This window comes from Mandrillus leucophaeus, unplaced genomic scaffold, assembly GCF_000951045.1.
Source record: "Mandrillus leucophaeus isolate KB7577 unplaced genomic scaffold, Mleu.le_1.0 Scaffold665, whole genome shotgun sequence".
Classification (NCBI taxonomy): Eukaryota; Metazoa; Chordata; class Mammalia; order Primates; family Cercopithecidae; genus Mandrillus; species Mandrillus leucophaeus.
In genome coordinates, this window is record NW_012107197.1 from 571441 (window position 1) to 591694 (window position 20254).

Below are 20254 nucleotides of genomic sequence, written 5' to 3' on the forward strand. Positions count from 1 at the left end.
TTTTTAGTAGAGACAGGTTTTTACTATGTTGGACAGGCTGGTCTTGAACTCCTGACCTCAAATGATCCACCTGCCTCAGCCTCCCAAAGTGCTGGGATTACAGGCATGAGCCATTACGCCCAGCCACGTTATTTTCAATCTCTAACATTTCCTCCTACCAGCCTCCTCTGCATTTCCTTCCAAAAGCCTCTCTTCAAATGCCACAGATGAAGGCCTGGAAGAGGCCATGGTTGTGACGAAAGTTCTAAAACCTCAGGCCAGATCTCAGTCCTGTTCCCTATTCAGCACCCTGCACAGGTGAGACCCCCACACTCAGAGGGACTCCACAGCCGGGAGCAGCCTCCCAGAGTCGTTGAAGGCCCTTCTGCCTTTTACAGATCTCAGCCCTCTGACCATCCGCCCGCCTCTTATATGGTGATTAACTTTTTCCAACAGGGAGAGCTTATGTTGTAAGGACAGAATGTGGTGTCATTTTCATCTGTTTCTGTGCGTTCTGTTGCTGCCTCACAAGTGTGTTTCAAACAGATAGAACTGAGGGGACAGCTTTCACCCTTGCGAAGGGAAATGGGCCGCTTCATGTAGCAAGACAGAGTCCTATCCGTGACTCCGATGAGTAGTGTGCCCAAGAGATGTGTGTGTGAGCCCGCTAGTGGGCTGGCGACGGGCTTCAGGGAAGGAGCGGCGGCAGACAGTCCCAGGGCGTCCCTGAGGGCAGCCGTTCCCTCAGCTGACAGCTGGACTGTATTGACCAGGTCACCACGCAGAAGCATCAGCGCGGGGCCCTGGGAGCTGAGAGCTGCAGGGAGGGGCGTCAGGCTCAATTCGACAGCCGAAAACCCTTTTACCGCCACCTTCTCTCTTAATGGTCTTGTTTGAATATTCATAAGCATCTAAACCCCGGACAGATTTGATCATTTGTTCTCCTCTTATGCCGCCCCAGTACCTTTCCTGCACAAGGCTCCCTCAGCCCCTGCTGAGTGTGGGCATGGCCCGGGAGCTCACATGGACCCAGTTTTATGGCTAAAATTGAACCAGAAAAGCCTGGGCCATCCTGTTGACTTTCTTAGGGTGCGCTGTGTTGCCCTGGAAGTGGTCTGTGGCTTTCCGCCATTAGAGGAGTCACAGAGTAGTCATCTGTCATCTCTATAGCTTATTTCTTCCTGAAGGGTTGTGAGGGCTGCAGTGTACTCAGGTCAAAATCTGAAAACTGCTTCTGGGAAGAACACCCACCTTCCCATTCCCTAGGCCTCCGTCCTCAGCCCATAGGGCTGTAAACTCCATGCATGGGCTGCCAGCATAGCAGGACAGCCCCCGCCCATCTGCTCTCTAAGCCCAGGCTGACCTCCCACCATGTTCCCCAGAGCGACCATCCCAGAGAGAGGCCATATAGCACAGTAGCTAAGAGCCATTTGCCATGTCATCAGGTCCCGGCTCCCCCACCTATTTCCTGTGTGGATTCACTTGCCTCAGTTTCCTCATCTGTAAAACAGAGATGTAGCTAGGCGCGTGGGTCATGCCTGTAATCCCAGCACTCTGGGAGGCCGAGGCAGGGGATCACGAGCCTAGGAGTTTGAGAACAGCAACATGGCAAAACCCCATCTCCCCAAAAAATAAAAATTAGCTGGGTGTGGTGGCATGTGCCTGCAGTCCCAGCTACTCAGGAGGCCGAGGTGGGAGGATGGTTTGGGTGTGGGAGGTTAAGGCTGCAGTGAGCCATGAGAGTACCTGCCCCACAAACTTGGTGTGAAGTTGAATTCATAGGTATGAAGTGTAAGGTGAATTTCTTGTCCATCACCTGGACGACTTCTCTGAAGAGTCTGTCAATGGTGACACTCTCTTCTCCTGAGAAAGCTATCCCTCCATCCCCTGTGGGCAGGCTTCCTCCCACAGGCCTCTTCCTCAGTGACCACCCCTTCCGTCTGTGCTTCCCATATCTCCGCAGTGGACACGGTGGCTAAGGGTATAGGCTGGAGTCAGACAGAACTGGGTTTGCGCCCAGCTGTCATGTGTAAAGTCAACCCAAGACCCAACTGCTATGACAGACCCACCCACTCCCACCAAAGCATTGTCCGCCTTCCCGTTTTTTCAGGCATGTTATCTGTGCTGGTCACAAAGTGAGCTGAAGAGCCTGTGAGACACCACAGTTACGGCCACGCAGCAGTGCCCTTTGTGCAGCCCTGACATGCTGATGTAGACGACATCCTGGGTCCAGGACCTGGATCAGTCCCTAGGGTCCTGGGAGGGCCAGTGGCACAACCGGTGATCTCCGGAAGGCACCCGAAATTGAGATGTTGTGCCCCAATTTCCTGTTTCCCCCACTGAGCAGGGGTGGCTGGAGGGCCGGCGCTTTGGCGGCTGAGCTGCGTCTTGGCGGGTCTCTCTCCCAGCTCTGCAGTCTGCATTCTTCTCCGGTCATTACCTCAAGTTTGATGGAGAAGTAGGTGGTATTGTCTGTGTTTCCTGGGAGCCCAGATGTCTTTGGATGTTTCTCTGACTGCAAGGCTGTTCCTGCAGAAAATAATATCACACCAAGTGGGTGCAGAACAATTCAGGTGTCTTTGGGCTTGGACTTTCCTGGCAGCCAGGGACAGAAACTGACGTTTTGCCATCTGGAAAGCACTGAACTTTTTTCTTTTCATCTAAATAAAAAGCCTTAATTCCTTAATCCTGAGAAATGTCAAAGACCCTGTGCGTCTCCTCGCAGCCTTGCACAGGGCCTTTGGCAGACATGGAAGGCGGTCAGGACCCTGGAAAGCACAGCCTCTCACAGGGCCTTTGGCAGACACGGAAGGTGGTCAGGACCCTGGAAAGTTCCCTCGTGTCTACCCTGGGGCTCCCCTGTTCGCCCAGGCCCCACCTCCCAAGCAGTGCCCACCTCTGCTTCTCTACCCCATCCCTTCCCTGTCACTCCACTCCCCTTTCCCCAGTGGCTGAAAATCAATACGTACACTCCTGTCCACTTTCTCTCCCATTCACTCAGGCTCCTGCTAGGTGAGCCGCACCCAGTGCTGAGCCACAGTCCTCTTGGAGACCCTGAGCTAGGCCCAGGGAGGATGGAGATGTGGCAGGTGTGACCTCAAGGAGAGCATGGCTTGGGGGACAGGGGCATCTGGTCACAGGTCTGGCAAGTGCCCGGCGGGGGTGTGCAGAGGATGCTGCTGAGAGTGCAGGCAAGGGACCTTCCCCCAGCGGGGGGGTGGGCTGGGATGGGGAAGACCCTGAGCTGAGTCCTGAGGGGTGAGAAGGACTTAGCCTGACAGGAACATTCCAGGCAGAGGGGCCACTTGAGCACAGACGTGCAGCCAGGAAAACGTGTTGGGGCGGGAGGCGGATTCCTCCAGGAGCCAGCATTGCTGCCATGGAAGGTGGGGACTGAAGGGAAATGCGGCTGAGACCCAGGTCTGCAAGGCCTCCTTTGCTCCTCCGGGGCTTTCAGAAGGATCCCGTAGGTGGCTGTGGAGTGGCCAGCGGGGGCGCATCACCCCTAAAGGCTGTCTGCGACCAGTCTGCACTCAAGGGTCCAAGGAGTTGGGGGCTTCCCTCTCAGGCATCAGTGGCACCCTGGCTGGGACTTCAAAGAGGATGAGGTTAGAACCCCCAAAGCAAACCACATCTCATTTATAGAGGCCCTGGTGTGTGCCAGAGATCTTACCAAGGACATCCACAGACTTGCCCCTCTCAGACACAGAGCTTGATCTCCAAAGTGTCAGCAGGGATTTCCAGCAAGATGGAGCAGCAATGTCTGCCTTCACCTCTCCAGTTCCAGCTCAGGCAGCCTTGCCTCTGGTCTCATCCCAGAGCAGCATGCCTGGCTCTGGTGGACAGTTATAAGCCCTTCAGAGCCCATGCAAATGGCTCCTTCATCAAGCAGAGGAGGAAATATTGATCCCATCCAAGTAATCCCAAGTCCCTGAGGGCTTGGATGTTTCCTCTCCAGGCTGCTAGGCCCGCTGAACCCGTGGCATACAAATCCGAGGTACAGATTAGAGACGAGAGCTGCATAATAAAAAATAAATCCCCTGCTTCCGCTCTACTGTACTTTCATCCCCATTTGAGAAGCTCGTCTCTGCGCACTCCCCATCGCCCCCCAACATCACTGTCAGGGCTGACTTCATAGCATTCCAGTTTTGAAATAATGACGGCTCCTCTTTTCATGGAATGAGCACTTCTGGGACTGTTTTAAATATTCTTCATCAAACCAGCACACATCCTCAGAGCAACACTGCTGGCAGGGATTGCTGTCTTTTTAAACATTTAACACACTTGGTTCATGTCTTTGCCCACAGGACCCGCAAAGAGTTTTCTCCTTCCAAGAGATTCCTGCTGTCCCTCTCCTTACGGGTGGCTCTGTCCTTGGCGAAACTCTTCATGGAGACCCAAACTCTTGGGCTAATCTCCTTGTGTAACATTAAAATACATCCACCCAGTGAAAGCCCATTCTGATCTCTGCATCGTGGGAACCGCCTGGGCACCTGTGCCTAGCACACGTTTGGCTTTGCTGCCTGCTACTGGAGTGCTCCAGAGTCTGGTTGAGCGGCACAGAGGCTTCCCACACAGAGAACAGTGCTGTGCAGGTGGTCTCCCTGGTTCCAAGCTGAATTCTCAAGCTCTTTGAACTGGCCTAGAATCGGAGGCCCACCTGAGAGTGCCTTCACATCAGGGCAGCAGGTGGATTCCTGGATTAGGGCAGGAACTTCAGGGCACAGCGTGTCCATGCTGCCAGGAGGTAACTAGGGCAGCTCCGGCTCTGCAGCAGCATCCACTGAAAACCTAGACCTCGAGGGGCCTGCAGAATTACCCAGCCCCACCCCAGCCTCACCACGCTCTTCTACCAAGGGCCAGCAGGGAAGAGGCCCCCCAGGCCATTCATCACTAAGCTAGGGTCGAACCCCGGTCTCCTGACGGTTCCCCTCTGCCTTTTTATCACTTTCACCCAGGTCTAAGGGAATCTTCTCTTCACAGTATATAGAAGCCCATATTGGCTGGAGGGGAGCCACAGTCTGGGTCCCTACCAGGCTTTTCTTTTAAATAAGCAACTTCTAAACGCTTGAGTACTTAACTTTCCCTATTTACTAATCTTGTGGGGAAATACTTGGAATAATGAGAGGCGCCCACTCTCCTCGCTTGGCTTCGTGGGCTGTGTGCCGGCAGATAATGCCCTCAGCAGGTGCGTTGGGAAGAGCATCCCTGTTCAAGCTTAGCTCTCCCGGCGCTACTCAGCCACAGTCCTGTCCCCTGGTGGTGGGAAGCAGGCAGTGGCCCGCAGCAGCCCTTGCACCTGCACCCAGAATCATCTCAGGGAGCCTGTGAACTCCTGGGTCCTGGTCCCCAGCCTGCTCCACCAACCAGGAGCTGGAAGGCGGTTCCCAACAGTCAGCCTCCAGAGTCTGTTCCTTACCTGCATGCCGGCCGGCAGCCTCCACTCTGGCCCAGAAGCATCCCCCCTGGGGCCAGCTGGTGCTCGTGACCTTCGGGCACTCAATTCCTGGATCACTGAGAAATACAAGGGCCCCTGTTTTAGAACTCCTGGCAGAAACTGTAAGTTTCCATTTAAATCAAATCAAATACCCCAAGTTGAAAGTATTCAGAAAATTCAGAGGAAAAAAGATAGGAAAGAGGTGCAAGGTTGGGTCGGGTGTGGTGGCTTATGCCCATAACCCCAGCACTTTGCAAGGTGGGAGGATCATTTGAGCCCAGGAGTTCAAGACCAGCTAGGACAACGTGGCAAGACCTCATCTTTACTAAAAATAAAAAAATTAGCCAGGCATGGGGGTGTGTGTCTGTCATCCCAGCTATTTGAGAGACTGAGGCAGGAGGATCACTTGAGCCCAGGAGTTCGAGGCTGCGGTGCACTGTGATCAGACCACCGCACTCCAGCCTGGGTGACAAGTACAAGTTCACCCCTGAAACAGAGGACAAGGGTCTTGCTGTGGATGGCGCTGTTGTTCCTGTGCCAGGCTGGCGACTGGCATTGTCATCTTCTCAACATTACCCCATCAAGGAGCCCAACAGACCCTTGCTTTTTAAAGAGGAAACTGCTGAGGAACAATAGTGTATTAAGAGGGTTTTTTCCCCCAGTCCTTTCTGTGTCATCACAGTGTCCTTTATTCTTCCCTTACTGCCATAGAACAAACCTCCATCTGGTCAACATAAAACCTGGGCTCTGGGGGTTAAGCTTAAGCGAGAAATCAGCTTGCTGGGCCTAAACCTGTTATCTTTGCCCCCACAGTGGGAGAGGGCCTGAGTAGGAAAAAGCGTGTGGGTGCTGCATACCAAATCTGGGATGTACAGTGAATCGGGGTGAGCACCGAATCCGGGGCGTAAAGCAGGACACGCACCTGAATACATACAGCAGGACGCGCACCTGAATCCAGGGCTCACAGTAGGATGCACACCAAATCCCAGGCACACAGTAGGATGCACACTGAATCGGGTCCACAGTAGGGCCATCCCGCTCTCCCCGCCCCGCCCCTTTCCTCACACTGCACTTTCGTTTCCTCGGTGAATGTGTGTACGCGCCCACCTGATGCAGCCGCGTTGTATTTGCCCCATTTCCCCTTCTTTGTCCACGGCAGGGAGGCTCATTCAATCTGGAGGGCTTCTTGAGGGCCCACGGGTGTCTCTGTCAGACCGTTGGGAGGGTTGGGGCCGGCACATAGCAGGGAGCCAGACAGGTTGAAGCTTCTGGCTGAGAGGTGGAAGGAACATTGTATCGGTGACAGGAACTGGGGTGTAAATGAGGAGACTTGTTATCCAATCCCAGCTCTACCCTAAAAGTGCTGAGGTCCAGTCCCTCTGCGGAAGAGAGGGCCTGGAAATGGCACCTTTCTTCATCGCCCTACAACCTCTGTCCACCCCAAGAGGCCTGGAGTGGGGTCCCATCAGGCTTGGGGCGTAGAGTCCGGGCACTCAAGCTGGGGTTCAGAAGGTCAGAACAAACTCCTGCTCTGCACCTAGCAGCTCCTTGGCTTGGGCAAGTCACTTAACCTCCCTGTGACTTAACCCTCTGACTTAGAAGTGTCAAATGTGAAAGTACCTCTGTCATAAGGTTGTCGGGTTGCTGTGGGGATTCAGTGGGCTAAAACCACGAGGGGACACATTTGGCGGGCGCTTGCCATGCGTCGGACACTTGAGATCTGTTTGTCAGTGCACTGTCCCTGCACTGGCCCATTTAACCCTCGCCCAAGGTCACACAGCTCACAAGGGACAGATCCAGAGGCTGGGCTCCTGTTGGAGGAGCCACACACCCGGGCTGTGCAGTGTAGACCAGCTCTCGCACAGGGTTAGTGCTCAGTAAATGGCGATGTGGGTTGTTGCTGTTATTGCAGGCAGTGCCACTTTGGGTTTAGCTAAAATAACTCATGATCTCCGAAGCACCCTCCAGCTCTGATTGTAGGAGGGGGGCCGTCAGGAGCTCCGTGCACACAATATGGCAGAGGAGCTTTGGGAGACTGTTTTGACTGGCATCTCCTTTTCCAGCGCGCTGACTGGCAGCTGTTTCAAGGTCTCTTGAAAGAGTCCCTACTCCCTCCCTGAGTTCCGTTCTCTCTGGGTTTGGATATGCTGAGAGAGGGTAGGGAAAACTGAAAGGAACATTGATCAAGTGAACTGGATCTGTTGGCAGGCAATGGAGATGTCACCCTTCTCACAGTAAATCACTGCAGGTCACCACTGAGACAGGGGACACACCCCAAAGGAGGCATCTGAGGCTTCTCTGCCTTGGGGTGAGCAGGGCACCTCCCAGCGAAGCCCCTCCCCTGTGTCGCCCTCTGCCCCTTTGTGAGGCCTGTCTCCCCATCCCCGCATTCCTCTTGCTTCAAGGGCCCCTGTCTTACTGGCTTATTGTTACCCTCCTGCCTCCTCCTCCCTCCCTTTCCTTCGGCTCGCATCCCTTTGATCTTTTTACAAGCCTTTTTTCAAACCGGCACTCACTGGTGGGGTGAGTCGCCTCCCTCTCATTGGGAGCATTAGTGCCCTTCCTGGCCTCCGCCAAGAGGGAGGGCGGCTTTTATCTCCCAGTGGAATCTCATTAGCTTTGCCACACAATGGGACCGAACCTCGGCTGCCACAGAGTGGATTTAAATTAGTTAATAGCAGATTTTTTTTTTTTTTTTTTGCCCCCGGCCTGTTTTTTCCACATCTTGGATGCTGAGCAAAAAAACAACTTTGTTGTTGAAAAATGTAAAACAGAAAAATGTTGAAGGTGGAATGCTTTGACAAGAAGGAAGATCATTGTAGGTGAAGTTCTCCTGTGTTCCACAACCATCCACAGGAATTCGAAAACCAGCAGTGGAGGACTTGGGGAGGACAGGAGGGAAAACATACCAAGTTAATCAGCTTTGTTTCCTTCTATTAAAATATTTCTGTAATTGGCGGTGGGAAATTGAAGAAATCGAGTGATTGCATCAGTGCTGGAAAAAGCTGCCACCACTTGGCAATGGAAGAGAATACTTTATACTGGACCTTTTGAAAAAGAGGCTGAGTTTGGCCAGATTGCCGACCAGCAATGGAAAAACTAATTAGGTGCCTTGCCTGTGAGCCAGACGCCCAGCAGGGCTGTGGCGCATGGCTCCCGCCGCCTCTGAAGAGGACACTTTCTAGTGAATTCAGTTCGTGCTACCCTTGAGCAGCCTGTGCTACAGCAGGTGCATTTGTGAATCTCCCAACCTGTGCCTGGCGTCGGAACTCTAGCTTCCCAAAGACTTATCCGTCCTGGGAGATGGTGGGCAGCTGCTGGCCACAGCCCTGGGCCTGCACCTTTATCTGCAAACTGGGAGAGCCAGGGATGGGAGTCAGTGGGTGGGAGGTGGGCAGAGCCCTGGGCCTCCCAGTGTTTGGGCTCCCACAGTGCTACCCTCACCCACTATGTGCATCTTCCCAACTCTGGATATCCGCACTCCTCTATCAAATGTAAATAAGAATAGTGGGCCAGGTGCAGTGGCTCACGCCTGTAACCCCAGCACTTTGTCAGGCTAATGACGTAAGCCAGGAGTTCAAGACCAGCCTGGGCAATATAGCAAGACCCTGATTCTACAAAAATAAAAAATTAGCTGGGTGGGGTGGCATGAGCCTATAGTCCCAGCGATTCAGGAGGCTGAGGTGGGAGGATTGCTTGAGCCCAGGAGGTCAAGGCTGCACTAAACTAAGATCGTGCCACTGCCCTCCAGCCTAGGCGACAGAGCAATACCCTGTCTGTCTCAGAAGAAAAAAGAAAAAGAAAAGCACCTATCTCCAAGTTACTGTGGGAATTAAATGAGAGGGGCACACAGGGCTTGGCACATAATAAGCTGTTATTAATAATAGCTACTATAAGTTAATAAAATATCTGATGGGTCTTTAAAAAAAAGCACTTTTCAGAAATAAGGAAACCCCCCACTCTACAGGCACCTGTTATGAAAACCTTCTACCCTGGCACCCCACAGTGCCCATCGTGAAACTCGGGGGGTGCCATTCATTTTGATTCATGAGAAAGACAGTCTGTCATTCTGATTTGTATTTCTTTGTTTCATGGCCCAGAATCAAATGCTTAACCCTCTGGGGGCCATTCTCCTGTAGTGCCTGGGATATGCCCCAGCCTTGCCACTCAAAGCCCAGTCCGTAACCAGCAGCATGGGCACCCCTGGGAGTTGGCTGGCAGTGCCGATGCTCCGCCCCTCCCCAAGTTCCTAGATGAAAATCTGACAAGACCCCCGGTGATTGGTGATTGTGCGCTCACAAGCCTTGCATTCTCACCCATTTTAGCATCCTTAGGAATAGCCTGGAGGGGCTGACATAGTGTCTGGGCTCCAATGCTGTGGCAAGAGAGAGGCCCAAGAAGGCAGATTTCTAACCAACTCCCAGATGGTGCCAGCGCCGCTGGTCCCCAAACATTTCAAGCAGCACCATTCTCAAAGGGAAAGTTCCTTGGCCGCAGCTTGAACTTGTTGTGCCACCACTGTAACGAGATCGGGAGACCTGGCCAACACTATGGCCCATTTTCTAGATGTGCAGTGAATATCCAAGGAGGCAGATTGGTCTGGAGAGAGGAGGAGGATGCCGAGGGACAAACCTGCTGTAGTCCTGCACGCCTCAAGCTCATTTCTTCCTCACATTACATCCCCATCCTGAGTTTTGACAGGGTTGTGTCACTCAAGGACGAGTGACCGCAGAGGGCAAGTCCAAGATGCCCCAGCACCTTAGAGGCAGACCAGAGCCCAGGTCCTAGCTCCTGTCCTGCAGTCCCCACTCCTTCCACGCCCCTGGCACCACCCACCTCATCTGAGCCACTCTTCCCGCAGAGAGTCAGAATGGGGACCCTTCTCTCCATCTGCACACATGTACTGAGGACCTCCATGTCAGGCACTAGATGGACATGGGCTCAAAGTAGGGAAATTGACACTAAACATGCATGGCAAAAAATACCAAGTTCAGATATGAGGACTGAGGTGGGAGAAGAGAGCCAGGCAAGGAGACAAGCCCCATCGGGAGAGCCTGGGGGGCTTCCCTCAACACGCGAAGGAGGGGAGGGAAGGGAGAGAGGCCCACGCCAAGGGGAGGACTCAGGGAGGACAGAGATGGGCATTTGAGGAGCTGAGGGACCCGAGGAAAGGAGGCAGACACCGGGTGCTGCAGGGTTTCACATGGACGTTCACAGTTGGCATTTCATCCTGAGTTCAGGGAAAGCCATAAGAGGGTTTTAGGGGATTGACATAGTTGGGTTTCTGGTTGAAAGATGGCAATCACTCATGTTTTCTGACCAGCACACACTTCTGCCCACTACTTCATCCTCACAGTCATCCCCTGTGGTAGGCACTCTTTGTCATTTTCCAGATGGGAAAACTGCAGCGAAGAAAGATGAAGTGCCTCTCCCAAGGCGTCACTGCTGGAATGGATGGAGCCCATGCTCTTTCCCTCTTTGCTACAGAATGTTCCCTCTGAGCCGTGATGAGGCAGGCAAGGTGGGAAGAAGTAGAAGGATTTGAGATAAATAACTTGGAACCACGTATGAGGCAGGGGGAAGACAGGTGACAGGGCAGGGCCCAGGTTTCTGGCTCGGGCCTCTGGGTGAAAGGCCATTTAGCAAAAATGCTGGAGGAGGTGCAGGTCCAGAAGACCACTCGAGATGTTCCTGTAATTCACATGATGCCTTGCCTGGAGAGAGCACCTTGCAGTTATCAAAACTAATTTGTCTTGGAACTTGGCTTGGAGAACTCAAGTTCAGCCAGAGGAGGTCAAGTCCAGAGGTCAGCTGAGGAAGGGAGGAGGAGATGGGCACAGATCTGTCAGGCCAGGGAAGATGAGCTCAGATAAAGATCAGGAAGCCAGGCCAGGTGCCCAGGGAACAGCAGGCTGGGGAGGGTTTGGGGAATCCTGGGGGTGCAGGCTCTTGTTGGTTTGGTTAGAGGCTGTAAACTCCAAAGGCCACAGGGGCCAGCCAGGTCCCCTGATGAGTGGAGCAGGCTGGATCTAAGACCCTAGAGTGCTCAGGCAAACTGCACATGTCACCGCCCCTCAGCTGCTGCAGCTGGTGGCCACGTGGCAGTGCCAGGGTCACACACACAGATGAGGAGAAGCTGGGCCCTGTTTAAACATCACAGTAGCCTGTGAGACAGTCCCCAGATCCTCCAATGCTTCAAGAGGAGCTGGGCACCATGGTTAAGTGAAGTTTCCCGAATTTTAAGTGTTGGTCATTTGTGTTTAAAAATGTGAAAACAAAAGAAAGAAAAGTGCAGCCAGACAGAGCCTCTCCGCCTGCACGTGGTTGCAAGGCCGAAGTGGACAGAGGCGGTCTCACCCCAGGGGCCTCCCAGGGACCGACGTTCCCATGGCGGGGAAGGTGTCACTCCGGAGCTACAGAACAGCAGGGCCGGAGCAAACAAAACCAGCCCAGCTGCCTCGGCTGTTCCAACAGGAGCTACACTGGAGACATTTTAAAAATAAATGGGGTGAGAAGAAAGAATTCTCCAGAAACTTTGGTTCTTCTGTAATGGCAAGTATAATTGCAAAAAACATCTTGTCAGCCCGTAAAATGGCACTTTCACGGGTTTTCTTAGCAAGAGAGCTAGATGGGCAAGAACCAAGCGTTCAAGTTCACGGACCGTTCGAGCCCAGTTTGCTTTGCTGTGTTTTGTAGCCATTAATTTCCCCCCACCAATTACCACCAGTCATTTTGCAAAGTTATCATTACTACTGTTTAAAAGAAAAAAAAAAAAAAAAAGCATTGCTCATTTTAGAAAGCTGTCTGTCAAAAATGCTTAAAATAAAAGCAGTCTTGGCACTCGAAGGAATAAGTACCATTTATCTTGAAAGCCACTTGGGTAAGAATTTCTCAGCAGTGTTGGCTACATGAACTGTTGATGGATTTGCGAGAAAGTGCAGGTGTTTATGGTCCATGGCCTTTGGTGAGTGGGCATTTTTAAGTTTATTTCTTTATTCAACAAATATGTATTGGGCACCTGCTGTATGCAGGGTGATATCCTAGGCCTCGGGGATGCAGTATGAACCAGGCAGAGATGATTCCTGCCCCGTGGAGCTGACCGTCTGTCTGGTGGGGCTCACCAGCCATCGGGCAGGCCGTGAAAGTCCACTGGGAAATAGGGCAAGTCCAGGACCCAGGCAGAGCAGAAGAGGAGACCAGGCAGGCGGGGCTGGTGGCATTGCCAGAGAGTGAGTGCTTCCCACGACTGGCTTCATGCTGTTCTCTCACCAGCCTTACTCAATATGTAAGACAATCTCCATTTTATGGAGGGGGAAACTGAGGCTATAGAGAGGCCCCATAAGAGGCCAGGGGGCCAGGCCCCAGCTTGCCTGGCTGCACAGCCGGTGTCCTCACACTTCGTGGGGCAGCCTCTCCAGCTGCAGGTGTGGACATGTCGCCGTGCGGGGCCCAGACCCTGGTCTCCACCTGCCCAGCTTGCTCTACCCCTGCATGGGTTCAGCCGCGTACATAGCGTTCATTGGGGGCTAGAAAATGGCCACGTCTGCACAAGTGAGACCTGTGTTCATTCTTGTTCTCAAAGCTAAGGACTTTCTCTGGAGTTTTTTGGGTTTTTGGTTTAGGTGTGGTTTTTTCATTTTGTTTTGTTTGAGACAGGGTCTCTGTCGCCCAGGCTGGAGTGCAGTGGCACAATCGCAGCTCACTGTAGCTTCAACTTCCCAGGCTCAAATGATCCTCCCACCTCAGCCTCATAAGTAGCTGGGACTATAGGTGTGTGGCATCACAGCCAGCTAATTTTTTGTATTTTTTATAGAGGCAGGGTCTTGCTCTATTGCCCAGGCTGGTCTTGAACTCCTGGGCTCAAGTGATCCCCCCGACTCAGCCTCCCAAAGGTCTGGGATTACAGGCATGAGACACCGCGCCCGGCTTGTTTTGTTTTTAATGATGACATGTGCGATGTCAAGAATCCCTAATGAGGACAATCATGTAAACCATTACTTTGAACATGACTATCAAATTAGGTATAATCTGCTCATTTGCTGATTGATGGCAGGCATTAACAATTCACAGTGTCATACAGTTTCAGAACCACCAGGGTTCTCAGGCCAGCCCCTTTGCTTCTCAGAAGCGGCATGGAGACGCAGAGAGGATAAGTAGCTGGATCAAGGTCAGGGGGTGGTGCCGGAGCTTAACCCTGTGCTCTTTCCATCTGGTCACCTGATGCCTTCAGTGGACCTCAAGCAGCCTTGCCCTTGGCCTTGCTGATAAACTTCCCCTGAGGAGTCGGGAGACAACGGGTGCAGACCCCTAGGGTGCTGACCATAGGCCACAGCCTTCAGGGAGCTGGTGAGGGGACCACACCAGGCGCGCCCGGCTCCTGCGAAGGGCCCTCCTAGCAGTGGTGAGGCCCAGCAGAACAGCCTTAGAAACTTCCAGGCTCACCGTCATAAATCCTGTGTGGCTACAAATGGTGACAGAATGAGAATTCAAGGAAACAGAAAGAGTTGCCCTGTTGGGAAAAACGTCCCAGGAGGAAGAGGAAGTGTGTGTACCAGGCGGAAGTGCTCCTTGGCCTATGCCCTGTGTGTGCCGCGCCTCGCTGAGCAGGGAGGCCTGGGATCCTCTCCGGGATCTGCCCCCACTGGCCTCTGGCTGCTCCCTCTGCCAGTGCTCCAGCCTGGCCAGGCTTTCAGTTGCTGGAATCGTCCACACTCCCCCTGCCTCCAGGCCCGCATCCTTTCTGCCGACAGCATGCCCCTTCTGCCCCTCTGACTCCCCAACTCTCCTAACGAGTTTTTCTACAGAGATTCTATTTTAGATGCCCTTTCCTCCACGAAATACTCAGATCTGTTTTCACACAGAAGGCGTGCCTTTGTCCTGCTTGTTTTCTCCATGCTGGCTGGGAGTGGCCGCTGACTAGTCTTTGTCCCGCACTCTCAGGTAACAGACCACGCCACCACTGCCCTGCTTCACTATCAGCTGCCCCAGATGCCGGATGTCGTGGTCCGATCCTTCATGGTAAGTGGCTTCAGGAGTCTGGTCTCCTGTTTAAACCTTGGCTCCCTTCAAGTGAGAACAGGGAGCTTGAAGGGCAGCCGTTGCATCTTCAGACTTTGAGGGCCTCCCAGTGGGAGATGGGGCTGCCAGTTTAAAACTGCTACTTTCTTTAAACTGGGAAGGGATCTGGGAGAAACCACTTCCAGCCTCATTCACTAGTGCTTTCTTCTACTTGCTGAAAATGCGGTGTTTTCAGAAATGATCTTCCAAAATAGTTCCCAGCATTGACTTAGTCCACAGATACTTCATTGAGCTCCTAATCTGGGCCAGGCCCTGTGGCTGGCGCAGCACATGTCGCAGTGAATTAAATCGCGCAGTTCTCCAAGACGTTTACTCCTTCGATTTTCAGAGTTGGAGCTGGAGATGGAAGCAGCCACAAAGCAGCCATTCCTGTGGTGTGCTGCAGCCGGCTCCTGCCAGTGCCTGTTCAGTGTCTTGCGAGCTGGTTCTTCAGCCACTACTAGTTTGAAATCAAACTTGGTGGGAGTGTGGACACCACGGAAATCAGCAAACACTGCAAATCAGGACTTTCCCCGACCCCAGGGCCAGTTGATCAGCATTTATCACACGGCCACCAGTTGGCCTAAGCAGGGCTAACACCATGTCCCCCGCATCCTTGACAGACGTAGCCAGTTGTTGCACCGTCATGCTCACACGGCCGCGTGCTCTTACGCCGGCAGACCCCAGCATCCACCGCTGCCGGGACTCCCTAGAAAGTCTGCCGGTTAGAGAACCGACTCCAGAGACTCACCTGTTAGCAAGGCCCAATCAGTGTTCATCCCATCACATGAGCATCAACAGTCCCACTGCTCAGAGAGCCTGGAGTTCATTCGTCGGAAGACACATCCCTGGCACATTGATTGGCTTCCTGATGGTGGCAGACTGGGCACAACACGGCCAGGTGCTCAGAGCTCCTCACGGAGTGGTCCTTCTGTATGTCCAGGGAACAGTTCCCCTGCTCCAATTTCAGATAGCTGCAAAGACTTGCTTTTGAGCCTAACACGTTGTAATGCCCCCTTTCCCTTTGGTAACTGACTTTGGGATTCAGGGAAGATTTGAATCCCAGTGACTCCACTCAGGAGGCTGAAGCAGGAGGATCGCTTGAGCCCAGGAGTTCGAGGTTACGGCGAGCTATGATCGATTGCACCACTGCACTCCAGCCTGGGTGTCAGAGTGAGGTCTGGCCTCTTAAAAAAAAAAAAAAAAAGGAACCCTTTTCCTCTGTCATAGCACTCAGCACTGTGCTCAGCCCACACCAGCCAATTAATACCAATCTGTTGATTGATTGATTTGAGGCACAGACATGAGTACTATTTGTGGCAGAGACAGAACTTCTGCTAGTTAGGGAAGAATAAGTAGTTTAACTGAATGACCTCGTGACCTCGTGTTTATTGCCAAAACCCCCAAACATCTGGCCTTTGGAAAGGGGGACAGGACTGATGGGCCATGCCCTGTCACCATGAAGGCAGCTGTGTTGAAGATGGAGATGGAAGAATTTGTATCAATAAGCTCGGCCGACCTCTTCGAGTAACAGTTTTCTCTTATAGACATAATTCAGGAGGACATGAAATGACAAGATTCATGTGCCCCTTTCACAGCGAGAACTTGCTTGCCTTCCGTTTGGGGTTTGGGTATTTTTTTCTTTGGTCGTGAATCTCCTTGGGTTTGAGAATTGAGTTACGGGAGGCTCATCCTTATGTATGACGCCCAAGAAAGCTCTGCACTCTGAACCACTCAAGTGTGGATTTGCTGCTTATGATGTTATTTAGTGGCACCAGAGCTGTCCCCATCCATCCCCCCAGTGTGTCAGGCCACACTGTGACAGTGAGTGACGACCTCTGAAATCAGATTAGCTAGAAGGCATGTTGACCTCCTCGGAGAAATCTGAAATTGTCCTCGGTTCCAAGGCTTCCTTAGCACACACCCACAGCCCGCTCTTAGTGGTGGGCAAGGAGAAGAGGATGGATACTGACATTCAGAAGACACGAGACCCAGAAAGTGAAAGCGGGGTGCTGGCCCCCAGATGCCAGGCTGCTCGGTGGTTCCCGGGGACTCCAGAGAGGCCTTCCTGCTTTTGAGAGTAGGGGTTTCTATTTTCAAAACCCCCTCGGCTGGGAGGGGCAAGCGAGCATCACAAGTGAACATCAGCAGTCAGGTGACCTTGTGGGTTCCGCCTGCTGCTCCCTGTGAAATCATGGGGCGTCTTCTGGGGCCAAAGCCAACTTAAGTTGTCTGGGCCATTAGGCTTGATAGGAAGAAGGACTTTGGGAGCACCCATATCCCATTCTTTCACTTCTCTCCTCGTTTCTCTTTTTAGACCTGGTTAAGAAGTTACATAAAGCTGTTCCAGGCCCCGTGCCAGCGCTGCGGGAAGTTTCTGCAGGACGGCCTTCCCCCGACGTGGAGGGATTTCCGAACCCTCGAAGCCTTCCATGACACCTGCCGGCAGTAGCCCCCACGCTAGCCCCAGCCTCAGACCCCACCCGGCACCTTCCCAGACACACAGGAAGCCCACAGAAGGCTCAGCTGGTTCCTCACTGCCCAGATGTATACAGCCACTCCTCCCTTTCATAAAACAGCGCCATGTGTGCTGAGGCCACTCTCGAAGAGCAGGCCCCCTCTGTGGCCGATGGGACTAATTATTGCCACTAGCCAGTAGACTGAAGGCAAAGAAGAATTTTCTAGAATCTGGTAGAAGGAAGCTGTGCAGCATGCTCCTCGTCCGCGTGTCAGCAGTGCTGGTGAGCTGACCTCCGGCCGCCGTGCCTGTCTGTCGTTTCCGTGAGCTGTTACTGGAATGAGCCCTTGTGTTCATGGCGATCGTCATGCAGGGTTCTTGTGTTTTGTGGGGTTTTGGGTTTGGTAACTTATTTTTATAAGCAATAAACCTTTTGTACCCTGGACAAGGCTTTGTCTCCTGTTTCTTACGGCACCTTATAAGAACTACACATTCAGTTCATGAACCGTAATGCACCTGGGCCCTTTGAGGAAACAGAAACCAGCACATCCCATGTTCACCAGGTGGTTCTTTTTGAGCAGGTACTGCCCTGTGTCCTGCTTGCCGGGGAGAGGGCAGTGCTGGCAGATCCTCTATTTCAGAGACACTGTGATGGCTTGAAAAATGGATGATTCTTTTTGAGAAAAAGAGCATGCAGAAGTTTCTTTTTACTAAACCAGTCACATGTACACCCCAGAGGGAAAGGAACCCGCCCGGGTTAGCCGGCCAGACGCGCGTGAGCAGCACTCGCTGGGGTGTCGGCTTGTGGGCGCCAGGTTTTGTCCTCAATATTACTGTGACTTGATCCCAGCCCCATCTCCCGACTTTGTTCAATGCTTCAGCGCCAACTTTTAAAGCCATAGCCTGCTTCTGTGAAGATCGTTGACCTGGTAAAGGGCTTGAGGAGGGTGGTGGCATCGCCCAGAGCCCGCCTGGTCAGGCCCATGCTAGAACAATGTTCTCTTTGCCATGAACAAAGCGTCAAGAGAGATGACGCCTTCTGAGATGTCCAGAAAAACCAGTGGGTCCTCCCTGGCTTCTGGTACCACCCAGCCTTCCCCCCACCCCTGGCCGAAAAGAGCCAGAGAATGGAGAGGGTTTACTGCTGAGGGCTCTAGGACACTGCCTGCCCACGTGGCGTCCCACCTGCAGCACTGCCACTGTGGGAGCTTATTAGAAATACACATCCCCAGGTGGGGCGCGGTGGCTCACACCTGTGATCCCAGCACTTGGGAGGCCAAGACAGGTGGATTACTTGAGCCCAGGAGTGTAAGACCAGCCTGGGCAACATGGCAAAACCCCACGTCTACAAAAAATACCGAAAAAAATTAGCCAGGCATGGTGGTGTGTGACTGTAGCCCCAGCTACTCGGGAGGCTGAGGTGGGAAGATCGCTTGAGCACAGGAGGTCGAGGCTACCCCTCTACACTCCAGCCTGGGAGACGGAGCAAGACTCTATCTCAAAAAAAAAGAAAGAATTACACATGCTCCAGGGTGGGGTCCAGCAACCTGATCTTTACCTCCAGGTGACTGTCACGTGCACTGGCACCTAAGGCCTCTGCCCAGGAGAAATGGCCATGCTTTGATGGTCCACTCGGGGAAGTGGGAGAGGCACTCAGGGAAGTGGGAGGGGCACACGGGGAAGTGGGAGGGGCACTCGGGGAAGTGGGAGGGGCACTCGGGGAAGTGGGAGGAGCACATGGGGTAGGGCTGGATTAAATCCCAGGGGTGGCCGTAGATTAAATCCCACACCTACTTTGTCAAATTCAAGATGCCAGTGCTCCTAAGATACATGATTACGAACCACTAATAAAACCATGCAGCCAATTAAACCCTGGTCTTAATGATAATCCTGTGTGACACGTGAATCCGTCGCACTAGCCTTTCATTGCTTTGACGTTTTCTTTCATCTATTCCAAGGGAGTAGTCATTTCTCCTGCCTTCAGTCTTGCTGTTTAGTCTGTGATAGGCGATCCGTTTACACCACTCCCAGTAACAGACCAGCACACAGCTTCATTGACTTGCCCTGTCCTCCTTTCTTTGGTCTTATAAGACACTTGTTTCTTTGTTGCATTGCAAGAAAAGATGGAATTGAGGATGTCGGGTACACAATAACACTTTGTCTCAGTGCCGCACATCTTTCCGGAGACATTTAAAAGGCAAGTAAACTGACCCCGAGCGGTAGGAACGATGCGCATAGCTCATGCGAAGTGACGACAGTATGACCAGCTATGACCAAGCTGGAGCATGTGCAGATAGTGACACGCACGTCGTGACTGCCAGCTGGCAGACGGCACACGCCAGAGACGTTCAAATGTGGAAAAGCATGTATCTGAGGATTGATGGATTTGTGGTCCTGGTAAATCTCATTGTGAGAAAGCGATCTGGGTTTGTAACTGTTTGAATCCTCCCGATTTGCAGCGAGTCTGAGAACATCCCCATTGGCACTAAAGGTCGCTCCAATTCCCGCCAGTCTCTGTTTTCAAAAGAGAGAAGAGCCTTGAGGTCACAGTCAGGGGCAGGTGCCGTTTCTACTTGGAACTAAATGGCACTGGTTTTGTCTTCTCTGTGTCGTCCTCAGAGAAACCTGTTTATCGCAAATGATGCCGGTTTCCCATTTACAGGAGTGATACAAAGTGTCCATTTAAAATAAATTTATTTAGGTGAAAAAGTGTGACTATTAAAGAAAAACATTAAATAATAGCACAGAAAGAGCGTGGCTGTGACAGAAAGTGTGAAGGATGTAGGCAGGTGGCGGGGGGCGGACACACTGCCCAGGCCTGCACCCCAGCCTTCTGCTAGCGGTGGAAGGAGCCTAGAGAAGTCACTTCATCTGAGAACCCCATGCCCTCATCTGTGAGATGCGAGGCTGGTGATTGAGCCATGGTGGAGGGGCTGGGGGCTTGGAGATGGAACAGATCGGCCGTGCGTTGGTCATGGGGAGGCTCCACAGTGGGGGCACACATGCTGCCTGCTGTTCTGTTTTCCTGCTTTTTAACAATCCCTAATTAAAGAGGGAGATTGAGGCCGGGCATGGTGGCTCACTCACTCCTGTAATCCCAGCACTTTGGAAGGCCAGGGTGGGTGGATCACTTAAGATCAGGAGTTCGAGGCCAGACTGACCAACATGGTGAAACCCTGTCTGTACTTAAAAAAAAAAAAAAAAAAATGCTGGGCATGGTGGCCTGTGCCAGTAGTCCCAGCTATTCAGGAGGCTGAGGCAGGAGAACTGCTTGAACCCAGGAGGCGGAGGTTGCAGTGAGCCAAGATCGCACCACTGCACTC

The 20254-nt window shown here is 52.7% G+C and overlaps 1 protein-coding gene across 3 annotated transcripts in view; it reads left to right on the forward strand.

Moving 5' to 3' along the window:
* The window catches only part of MED27 (mediator complex subunit 27), a 221732-nt gene extending 204356 nt beyond the window's left edge, over positions 1–17376 (forward strand). For 2 of the 3 annotated variants that reach the window (XM_012001585.1, XM_012001587.1), the window contains 2 exons: positions 14357–14434; positions 16791–17376. In XM_012001585.1, coding sequence (XP_011856975.1) covers positions 14357–14434; positions 16791–16925 — 213 coding nt within the window. In that variant the 3' untranslated portion in view covers positions 16926–17376. Of the gene's footprint in view, positions 1–14356; positions 14439–16790 lie in introns of all 3 variants that reach the window. The other variant, XM_012001586.1, reaches the window with a different exon arrangement.
* Positions 17377–20254: the final 2878 nt, after the last annotated feature.